Genomic DNA, 12,589 nt, shown 5'->3' on the forward strand with positions numbered 1-12,589 from the left:
AGTTTCCAGATAATGAAATGTTCATATATAAAAAAGAAATACAATGACAATTGCCTTTATTTGAGTTCGGTGGAATGAATACAAATATATTAACCATGCTCATACCAGTTTAACGAGGAAAGCAAGTCCCTCATTACAGTTTGTGCATAAGTGATCCACTATTTCAGGAGAAGGCTACGTACTTAAACCAAAGCACATACATTTCAATTAGTAATAACATTTAGAAAAAAAATCCAAAAAACATCTATGAAAATGGAGAGGCGAATTCTACAATAAGTCTTCTCCTTTTGTTATTCGTTCGTCAGTGGTTAAAAGAAACGTCATATCATTAATTTCTAACTAAAAGAAACAATTTCATTATTGTATGCTTGAGAAAGAGGAATCACCTGTTGCATTCTATGATATCTGTTAACATTAAACGCAGCTCTTATCAGTTATGTAGAATATTAATACGACTAGTTCTCACCGTACTGAAAATGACGGTAATATAAAAGAGAATCGACACGACAGTCTCTGGGCAAGATACTCGTTGTTGAAACTTGATATCAAAGGCATTTTCATCATGCAAACTTTACAGAACCAATGGTGAGAGGAGCCGCGCACTAGATTACCCGTGGAATATCGTACCGATTCTGTGGACACTGGGTACTGCCCCTAAGTTCACGCTAATTTATAAACGTCAGTAGCGACTGGATTACCCATTATCTTCTCAACCATAGAGTGATTATACTGGGGAAAGTTGTACAAAGAAAAGCAAATATTTGAATATTTATTGCTTTCCATGTATTGCTGTCATAATCCAAAATCTCACTTGGAAACTCAGGAGCTCGAGTGGTTCATCTTTGTCAAACATTACGTAAATGTGGAAATAAAAAGTAAGGAAAGAAATATAGCTTTATTTACCATTCTCATTTTCTAGAATACATTATATACCTAGGTATCAGAAGCATAGACTTAACGGATAGCTTATCGGTACCATGAAGGCCGTGTCAGTCACAATTTTTTTTTTATATGTAGCACGATAGGATAAAACACTGAAACACAGCACTACGGTGCACTGAATAACTTGTCAAAAAAATTGTACCTGTTTGTGACAATAACCTATTCGAGAGAGACATTTTTCTATTTTATTCATGCTAAAATTCTTACAAACAATACACTGTACGCGGAGAGGATGCTAGAAATATGTTACCAAAGCGTTTGCCACATTTGCCATACATTTATTAGCATACATTTCATACAACTGAGACGAAATGATTCTGAAAGGTGTTACGCCTCCAGATGAAAATGAGCGGCGGCTTCCAAGCCCATCTCAAGACTTACTGAAAACCTAAGGGCTTACACCTTCTTAGGCCATCAGCCGCAGTGGGTGACAGAAGACACATGATAATATATATATATATATATATATATATATATATATATATATATATATATATATATATATATATAGGTATGTACATACATACACATATATAGGTATGTGTGCGTGCGCGCGCGCTTATAAAATAGCTGAGATACACATTTTCCTATACCACCAAGCAAACGCTCTTTTGAAATAGAATAACTTTCAGCACATATCATCAAATTAACCATGCAGACTTAAATTATAATAGCGTTTATTCTATAATGCCCCTGGGTGGTGGGCTGCTGGCTTGGGTCGTCGTCGCCCAGCGGTCCCCCATCAGGAGGGCTTCCTCTTTGAAGACCGTCTGGAGATTTGTATAGAAGAGGCCAATCTCCCTTACAATGTTTTATTACCAATGAAGAATCAGAAGACCTTTAGACAAGAGAAGGAAGGAAATTACTTGTGTTGGAAGGATATACGAATGAAGAGTAATGGGAGATGGTGTTGGAGGGAAACAGCGGTTGACCTTTGTTTAATGCAAGAGCAGTGAATGAGGTTAATCCTGCTGATGATGAGGAAGAGGAGGATGAAGAAGAGGAGAAGGAGGAAGATGAGGAAGAGGAGGATAAAAATGAAGATGAAGAGGAAGGCAAGGATGAATGGATTTTTGTAGAAGAGAAAGACTGAGGAGACAATTTGGAGAAGATAGGTGAGACTGGTGAGGAGGTAGTCGAAGGAGGTGTATTCAGGGAAGAAGAAGAAGAAGAAGAAGAAGAAGAAGAAGAAGAGGAGGAGGAGGAGGAGGAGGAGGAGGTCGTAGGACTATTCAAAGAGAAAGAACTGGACAGAGCCGAAATCGAGGTAAGAATGGGCTTCGTAATGAAGGACACAGAATCCTGCAGGAACCGACTGACTCTCTGAAAAAGGGTCTTCCCTACCACCATGTTCGTGTTCATATTTCTGTAAAAAAAAAAAAAAAAGACGACATAATTGGGTTTAATGAAGGTACAACTTAAAAAAGTAGTATCTATTGTTATACGTTTCCAAAAAATACTCACTTTATAACTAGTGCAGTTACAACAAAAAGTTAGTGAACTGGAAGAATGATGGGCTTTAATTATTAGTCCAAGGGAAGCTATATTAGGCCCAATGACAGAAACAAGTTTGCTTGATAAGAAACCAGTTTTAAAACATTCATGGCAATTCATCAGTTTCACACGAACTTTCTATTCTAAATTAAAATATTAATCTCAAATAACCCTTAAAAACCGAATTCACTTCACCTTGCGAATAACTTACATCCTTGGGAAATAATATGTGATAAGCGCATCTGCCCTAACCAGGATTCGAATCTATCCTTGTTGGGTTGATATGTGGGTAACTGCGACGATATCGCGGTTACTCATTGGCTTATTAAGGTTCGAATCCTGGTCAGGGTAGATGTGCTTATCGCATGTAATATCCTTCGGGTATAAATTAGTTCTAGAGTAAAGTGAATTTGATATTTATGGGTTTGTTGTAAATTTATATATACATACATACATTTTCTCTCTCTCTCTCACATACACACAAACACTATATATATATAGATATATATATACAGTATATTATACACATATAGGTGTATATATATGTATACATATACATATGTATATATATGCATACAGATAGAAATATCCATACCTACACGTATACTTCAAAACACACAACTGAACCGAAACTTCAGCAGTTGTAATAATGTTAGCAACAAAAAACACCTTAAGTTTCATACGTACTCGCTCATCCCAACAAGATCATTAATGTTGGCGTTATTGTTGTTATTGTTATTGTTGTTGTTATTATTGTTATTGTTGTTGTTGTTGTCGTTGATGATGCTCACGATGTTGACGACGGTGTCAAGCAATGCCATGGTAAAAGCCATGAAAGCCAAATTGCTGTTGGCGTCTCTTCTGAGTCTGGATGGAATGTCTGGAGGGAATGGAACACATAGGCCTATTGTATAAAAGTCATCTTGAATACTTAGTTTCTTTCCACAGATATATATATATATATATATATATATATATATATATATATATATATATATATATATATAATTCGTCCTAACTTTCCATTATAACAATGAGTTTATATACTGAACAATTAATTGTGAAAAAACCACTTTATTGTACAATATGTCTCGATGAGACAGATGTACTGTGACTCTATGCAGAGTATAAGCAGCTCTAATGAAAGTAAATATTCTATATCAGGTATATCAGATAACGTGAAATAAAATTTTTTACCTATGATTCCGACAGAAGCGCCTTCTATTGGTGTTGATCCATTTCCTGCAAGATGATGTTCAACTGGAAATCCTTTGATAATCATTGTGCTCGAGTGCCTTCTTGTAAACAATCACAGCTAACGTATGATAATAATTTCTCGACTTCCTTCACCTTCAGTGATTGAGCACAAGCTTCAGAATGGTAGTTTCAACTTCTATTATTTAGAATCTCCCATATCAAGCGTCCATTCAAAAGTCATCTGAATCACTAGGTTAATGATGGTATTTTTTTCTCCTGGCCGTTGAACTAGATTGGTTGTATTTTTCTAGTGATAAGCTTTGAATGAGAAAGAATAATTTTTCTAAGTCTACACAGGACGACAAATACACCGTGTATACACACCAGTATACAGGAGCCGCGATGTCACACCTTACTCTGTCAAAGGCTAACGGTCAACTAAACGGACTTCTCTCTGTCAAGAGGCTCATTTGTCAATTTTTAACCACCATGGCATTTTGGGTCTCTTGATTTTCGTCACTGTATTATTTTCTAACAGAATTTATGAAAATGTGACTGCGGTGTGATTCATCTTATTGAAGAAAGCTGAAAGCGTCACGAGACAATTAGGATTGGGGACAATATTTAAAATAGTGTACCATTACTATGCGTTTTCTTTGGTGAAAAAACTCTTAAAAGGGTAACTGTTTAAAAATGCCAACTCTTATCAGGTACGCCCACAAGTGAATTGTATTTTAAGTGCTTCTTCTTGTATGAAATATATGTTCACATCCATACATGCAATAATATTAGCAACCCAGTCTCATACTGTTCTTAATCACCACATTTTAAGACTGAATTTGATTTTATATATTCTTGATCTCTGATGTATTGTCCTCCTCGTTAGAGGTAATTTTCACAAAACGCGCCAACCCTTCTTCTGTCGGGTAATACACGAATAGAAATAGTTTAAATTGTCAAACATTTAAGAAAGTGACTTACTGCTCTTAAATGCAGAAACCCTTTTATAATTCTTCATCTCTTGTATGATATAGAGAACTGAATGACTATGTTACAATTATGATATTTTATTGCATAACTCTCACACTGTCGGTGAAATAATTTACGCAGTCTAATAGGCCCTGTATTTAGTTCAGATCCTTTTCCTGCTGCACATGCAATAGAAATTTTAATTTGTTATTACGAAGAAAGCAACTATTACGTAAGTATTTTTTCTTTTGAAAAATTACCATAGAAATTATGACAGCCCAAATCAACTTTTGCCTTTGACATAGCATAGATTTATGTGAATGACTTTTCTTCTAGACTGAAAGTATGTTCACTAAACACAGAAGAAGGTAGAAAATTCATTATTCGGTATGTGAACAGAATGAAATGCTTAATGACCTTGTTGGCTTACATCAAGCTAGACTTATGCCAACAGGGGCCTTGGCCCAGTAAGTATGGCAAAATGCAAAGGGAACAGGAGGCCTGGTGTAGACCACTTGGCTCTTTACAATCAACAGATTCCATTGTCATGCAATGGCAACTTGCCATTAAATAAGTAGATGCATTGTTGACTAGTAGGTTGCCAGGGAACTATAATAAAACCTTGAGACTTAATTGCCGCTGAAATAAGAGCATTGGCAAGGTACTTTTGGTTTTTCTGTAATATGTTGGTTTCACAATGTCTTTGTCTGCCCGATATCAATTCTTTTCTTTTTTTTTTTAAATTTTTTTGCATCTGGAGTATGCGACAGACAACCTTTACATATAATGATAATTCTGTTATAATAATAACGAACTGGATGCAAATCCTACGGCAAGATCCATTTAATATGATGAACTGGGTCCAAATCCGATAAGATGATCCATTAAATATAATGAACTTGATCCAAATCCTACAGTACAACAAGATCCATTAACTGTGATGAACTAGATCCTAATCCTAGAACAAGGTCCATTAAATATCATGAACTGGATCCAAATCCTACAACAAAATCCGATAAACATGATGAACAGCATCCACATCCTACAACAAGATCCATTAAATATGATAAACTGGATCCAAATCCTACAACAAGATCCATTAAATATGATGAACTGGATCCAAATCCTACAACAGGATCCATTAAATATGAACTGGATCTAAATCCTGAAACAGGATCCATTAAACATGAACTGGCTCCAAATCCTACAAGATACAACAAATATGATGAGCTGGATCCAAATCCTACAACAGGATCCATTAAATATGATGAACTGCATCCAAATCGTACAACAAGATCCATTATATATAATGAAATGGATCCAAATCCTACAAGATCCATTAAATGTGATGAACTGGATCTAAATCCGATAACAAGATCTAAATCCAGTTCACCGTGAAAAGAATATGGATCCAGAAAATTTGGCTTTGCTGAAAATAATTTCTGTTATGACATGCAAAGTTGTCTTTGGGTAAACGTCAGTAAAAATAACAATAGAAGAATGGGACAAGAATGAACATTGGAAATGGCGATAACAAATTAAATTATGGCCAGTGAGATCGATTAACTCAGCACATATTTATAATGATTTCTCATTGTAGAATCAGTAACGGAATGAAGCTAAAGGTTATAAATTTACCCATTCAAGATCCTGTGCAGTCAAACTATTATTTTTCCTTCTGCAGATATTGAGCTTAACAGTAGCCCCGTCGCTCTCGCCCAGACTGACTACGCGTGTATCATAGAAAACGTTCCTATTTCGTGTTAGTCTTTGGCGTGCACGAGTTTTTATCAGGAATAATTATGACCCGGTGCAAAAGTAGTCTCAAATCATGACAAGGGTTCGGACGAAGAGCTCCGGATTAGTCCGAGAATGAATAATGTATTTTTAGCATTCAGCGAGAAAAGAATGAATATTCGAGGGAAGTAAATGCGGAGAGGAAGGTTGGTAAGGAAATGGGTTGTAGAATGAAAGCCGCAGATGAAAATATGCAGTCTGAAGAGAATGCAGTCTTCTGTCATTAAGGCCAAAGCTTTAAATTGTTGACTGTGGAGGAAAGGAGAGAAGCAAATCTGCATGATACGAAATTGGAAGGGAACAGTGTAAATTAGAGAATGTTTGTCGATAATGAAACCAAGACAAAAGACGGAAAATCTAAGAAAGAACGAACACTGCGCATATAAGCAAGGGAGAGGGTGTGTGGATTTATAGCGTCATGAAACGGTTTTTGAGACGTATAAGGTAAAGCTGTTTGGGGAATACACGAGTCTTGACAAAGCGTATGATAGATAAAATAGAGTTGCAATGAGGAGGGTGTTCGGGATACAGAGTTTAAACAAGTAGTTCGCTGAGAGCAATAGAAAGCTTTTAAGGAAAATGTTTTTCTTTTTTTCAGAGTATGTGGACGTGGTTGACCTTTATTATTATTATAATTTTAATTTATTTTTTTTTTTTTGTTCAGAAGTAGGTTATAGGAAAAGACAGGAGGTTTAGGTGCAGTGTTGTGAAATGAGAAAAGAGGTCATGAATGAAGTATGAATTAGCCGATGCTTTAACAAGTGAGATCTCTTCTTTCTGTATTTCTCTTTACCAAAATTTACCTCCTCTTACTTCATCCTAATGAACACCATATTTTTTGGAAGCTTGAATTTCAAGTCAATGGTCCCTTTGGTGGTCTTGTTCCATATGAATAGGGTTCGCCTTCTGAATAATAATAATAATAATAATAATAATAATAATAATAATAATAATAATAATAATAATAATAATAATAATGAGTGCACGTGCGTGCGTATACGTATGCAGAAATGTCTGTACCTTGAACTTCTTCACCTCAGCCTTATTTCTCATCGGAAAACGATATTTCCCGTAAAAAACAATGAATGCTGTCTAACCTCGCTCACACACCCTCATACAAATACACACATACATGCATACTTTCTTAAATGTTGTATACACACACATATATATATGATATATATATGTATATATACAGTATATATATATATATATATATATATATATATGTATATATTTCAAATGTGGTATAGCGTTTAGTCATTAATACGCAGCAGTCACCTCTATATATATATATATATATATATATATATATATATATATATATATATATATTATATATATATATGTTAAGTATACCTTAGTTTTACCAGACCACTGAGCTGATTAACAGCTATATATACATATATATATGTATATATATATATACATATATATATATATATATATATATATATATATATATATATATATATATATATATATAAAATGTGGTATACCATTTTGAAAATAATACAGCAGAGTCACCTCTAACGTATATATGACATTCATTACAACTACGTACATAACATAATTACTGAGTACACTACACTGAGAAGTAACTAATATAAACACACGTACACGTAACGTAAAAACTGATTAAACAAATAACAGATTTGGTGAATGATCATGCTTATATACTCAACTAATATACATTTGTTATACTAATCAGGTTTAATATAAAAAAACAGGAATAGATAACAATTTATTTTCAACTACAATATATATATTTATTAAACATTTAACAACAGGAGAGACGCAAGTCTCGTCTTGTTAAAACTAAGAAGATATTTCTCTCAATATTACAGAAGAAAATAAAAATCCAAAGAGCGCATATCTGAACCATCATTGGGACTGATACCAAGTTTACTAATAATGTCAACTTAATTATAACTTATCCCTCGACAATACGGCTGCTGTCAGTACTGTTCGATTTTGGAAATGTTTCCTGACCCGATTCCAGTAACTTTTAAAGCATCAAAAGATTTTCGCCTGCGTGTGTTCACATTTATATATATAAAAAAATATTTAGAAAGTAGTCATATTCACTTCCACAGCCGGATGTGAGGCCAGGTATGTCTTAACAATGCAGCCATTCTTGTGTAAGGTTTAGTATGAAATGTTTACGTTAATTTCCAAGATATTTGTCCATGATAATTCATATCAAGAAAGATAGCTCTCTCTCTCTAATACACTCATATGTATACATACATGCACAAACAAACTCACATACAACCACACACACACACACACACACACACATATATATATATATATATATATATATATATATATATATATATATATACATATATATATATATATATATATATATATATATATATATATATATATATATATATATATATATATATGTATGTATGTATGTATAATTGAATCACGAAAATATGGAACGTGATGAATATATAAATATAAAGACAAAATCCACGAAGGAAAGAGCAACAATGGAGTGCTGCGAGGCCTTTCGACTTATAGTCCTTTACTTAGCAGACTGCTTTGTAAAGGACTATAAATCGAAAGGCCTTGCAGCACTCCATTGTTTCTCTTTGTTTCTTTTTCCTTCGTGGATTTTTTTATTTATATATATATATATATATATATATATATATATATATATATATATATATATATATATATATATATATATATTTCTTAGGCCTCAAAGCATCCACAAGCCACGATTTCAGCTTGATCGCTGGAATCATGACCTTCATTTGGCGAAAATTAACCACTCATTCATACAAACATTCAGAAATCTAAACAACTACTTTTTAGCACAAACGTGCTTGTCTTGATTATGCATACAACACCAAAATTATTTTCTATTCACAGAACCAACTCGGCTAGAGTTTCTTTCAAAATTCCAGAGCGAAATCCAAAAATATGTTCAGATAATTACTACGAGTAACATTAGCGATTCTGGTCGTTCTATAAGCAACGATATACTAAATCATTAGCCTCTAATACAGTGGTTCTCAATCAGGGGGGAATTCGTCCCCCCCCTAGGGGGGACTTTCAGAGTTTCCGGGGGGGGGAGTATTAGGCCTATATGCATATTATTTGGAATGCACCTTTTGAGGCAGACAATTTTGGAAGGTGGGGAGGATGACATTCTGACATATGGTGAATGGCTGCAAAGGCAAAAAAAAAAAAAAAAAAAGGTGAGAACCACTGCTTTAGAAGATCCGCCCCAGTGCACAAAAATAAGGTTATGATAATCAGAAGGGCATCCAGGTTCCATCTGAAAATCTGACTACTGTTTACGAAGCATTACTAATTCACAGGCTGGGATTTTTATTCACAGACAACAAGGGACTTGATATTTCCGAGTCAGTAATGCTTAGCTCTACTTGGCGTGCTTTTTATTAAATGGCAAATTACTAGTTACTTCCAGCAGCGCTAAATTCTTCCGTCGGTGGAACTAGACTTCTAGGAATCTCGACTTGAAATTCCCTGGTAGGAGGCACGAGCAATCGAGAGGGTTCGTCAGTCTCAAGTATCGGGGATGTTGCTTCTCTTTCCTGTGTTGTTTCGCTATCTGCCTTACTCTCTTGTTCCGTAACTTCTAGTGCAGTCTTGGCTTCTTTCGTTTCCTCAATCGCTACTTCACTTGACACAGTAGCTGAAGGAACTTGTTGCTCAGTATCTATCGATGAAACAGATGTGGGTAAATCTTGTGAAAATGGGGACCAGAAGCTCTCTGGGCTAGGTTCTTGTCCTGGGAATGACGGTCTCAAGCTTTCCAGCGAAGGAAATCGAGGAACGAAGAGATCACCAACAGCTGGTTTTTTAGGGTTCGCGCCAAATTCTCTCGTGGGAGGTTCCATAACCGTGCTCGGGGGTTGCAGAACAAAAACATTTGGAAGTGGCTTTTTTGAGTACTTCTCACTCTCACTCAGCAGTATATCGTCACCTGGAAAGCTGCCGACTATAATCTCCTCGAAGTCGATCGTCGGGGGCTGCAAGAACGGACTCAGTCTTGGTGTAAACCTTCCGATGTCGAACGGATTGAGCAACGACGTGGAGACAGCGTCATCCAAGAATTCGTCATCCAGCCAGTTCCCGTTATTGAGGAACTCATCCTCGTGAACGGGGTGACAGTTGGTGCGACCGCAAGCGACAATAACGAGGAGAAAGAGCGGTGTGGCTGCCTTCATCGTGTCGTTGCGTGGGAACTGAAGAGGCGAGTGACGAAAACAAATGAGCTCTGCGGGTCGACTCTTTTTCCAGACTGGACAACTTTCTTCGAGCACGCACTAGGCTCAACTGATCAAACGAAACTAGGGACGAAATTCAGCAAGACTCGGGCATCAGCCGTTCTCCGTTTTACCTGCGGGACGGGTATTCGGTGATACCACCACCGGGCGGGCAGTTTTACATAACCTGTTCTGCCACTTTTCTTCCACTTCAAGAAAGCGACATTTTTTTTTTTGGACTACGTATAAGGTGGTTTGTTTTTAATTGGAGCTCCTCCCTTGTACTTGGTGTTTTTATATTTTTATATCAAATGTTACCATATCTAATGCAGTTCTTGTGAAGTTTAATTCTATTTGTGCTTCTTCTATTGATTTTAGTGTAAGTATAGGCCTACAGGTTTGAAAATAATCGGTTAATGTATTATTTACTGTAATGCATAAGAACAACTTTCTCTAGATACATGAAAATAACCTAACGCACATTAGTGATTTTCATTACAATGACGCCGCGAGTCCGCTCATCAAATGAAAATAAGAAAATGAAGGCGATGAACAACTCTTTTCCTCGTTTTCACATTCTGGGGAATCCTGCAAGGTAAGTTCATGAGGACTGCTTTATTTGTTGAGGACAACAAGGCACCACGAACGATAATGATGAATAGCAATCATTTTGTTAATCGAAACGTATCACTTTCTCCCACTAGTTAAAAGGCTGCTGCATTAATGCATTAGTTATACATACAAATGAAGGCAGCGAGTAGGACATCGATACTCACATGTATGGAATATGCATGCCTGCTTGGGTGGTTGGGGAGGTAAGATGTGAAAGGAAGGAGGAGAAAGCCTGGTGTTGATCTCTCGATTCCTACCTATCAACAGAGGTCCTACCTATCAACAGAGGTCCTACCTGTCAACAGAGGTCCTACCTGTCAGCAGAGGTCATAACTATTAACAGAGGTCCTACCTGTCAGCAGAGGTCATAACTATTAACAGAGGTCCTACCTGTCTACAGAGGTCCTACCTGTCAGCAGAGGTCCTACTTGTTAACAGAGGTCCTACCCGTCAACAGTAACCATACCTGTCAACAGAGGTCCCACTTGTCAACAGAGGTCCTACTTGTCAACAGAGTCCTACCTACCTGTCAACAGATGTCCCACCTATCAACATTAGAATAATGATAAGGATCAAAGGCATTAACTTCGCAAGAAGTTATAGATTATAGAACATGGAATATCCATGGGACAGGGCTTGGGGCCTGCAACTGCATTCCGTAAGAATTCATCGAGAAACTTTTTGGCACCGTTCCCATCTAAGAACAGAAAGGCTTATGGTGATATATATATATATATATATATATATATATATATATATATATATATATATATATATATATATATATATATAAATACAAACATATATGTAAAAATATATAATATATATATATATATATATATATATATATATATATATATATAGAGAGAGAGAGAGAGAGAGAGAGAGAGAGAGAGAGAGAGAGAGAGAGAGGACTACGAACTAACGTTCTGGCATATGTGCCGTGATCACACACTGGAACAAGTGTTCAACTGCTACGTCGTTAAACAGTGGAGACTTCTGGTGTACAGGTGGATGACCGTGGATTCTTCAAGGTCAGTCCGACGAACACGGACGTAGCATTCCTGAAGTCTTATATAAGGACATTTTCAAGATCGTTACGAACACGAGCAGTGGGAATTAAACAATCGTTTAAAATTCGCGTTCGAGTGAATTCAAGTAAAAAAATGTGTACAGGAGTAATTTTAATGGGAGTGGAAACGAAAATACCTTGTGTTGAAAATTCGTGAACGAGTGATTTTAAAGACGAACCATTAGTGTACAACGAGTAAATAAATAAATAAAAAAAGACATCTAGAATATTATTAGTTCCGTGTGAGAGA

General features: G+C 35.9%; 1 protein-coding gene across 1 annotated transcript; it reads right to left on the reverse strand.

Moving 5' to 3' along the window:
- Nucleotides 1-1,489: 1,489 nt before the first annotated feature.
- Nucleotides 1,490-4,084, reverse strand: LOC136832422 (uncharacterized). Its single transcript, XM_067093314.1, has 3 exons — nucleotides 3,634-4,084; nucleotides 3,124-3,316; nucleotides 1,490-2,308 (listed from the first exon to the last, which is right to left on the reverse strand). The coding sequence occupies exons 1-3, from the start codon at nucleotides 3,716-3,718 to the stop codon at nucleotides 1,783-1,785; spliced, it is 804 nt and encodes a 267-aa protein (XP_066949415.1). The 5' UTR covers nucleotides 3,719-4,084; the 3' UTR covers nucleotides 1,490-1,782.
- Nucleotides 4,085-12,589: the final 8,505 nt, after the last annotated feature.

Source organism: Macrobrachium rosenbergii, chromosome 49 (genome assembly GCF_040412425.1).
Source record: "Macrobrachium rosenbergii isolate ZJJX-2024 chromosome 49, ASM4041242v1, whole genome shotgun sequence".
Classification (NCBI taxonomy): domain Eukaryota; kingdom Metazoa; phylum Arthropoda; class Malacostraca; order Decapoda; family Palaemonidae; genus Macrobrachium; species Macrobrachium rosenbergii.

Coding starts and splice junctions, on each gene's coding strand:
- LOC136832422 (XM_067093314.1), bottom strand. CDS start 3,718: ATGATTATCAAAGGATTTCCAGTTGAACATCATCTTGCAGGAAATGGA. Junction 3,317..3,633: donor CGCTTCTGTCGGAATCATAG/GTAAAAAATTTT, acceptor CATTCCCTCCAG/ACATTCCATCCAGACTCAGA. Junction 2,309..3,123: donor GATCTTGTTGGGATGAGCGA/GTACGTATGAAA, acceptor TTTTTTTTACAG/AAATATGAACACGAACATGG.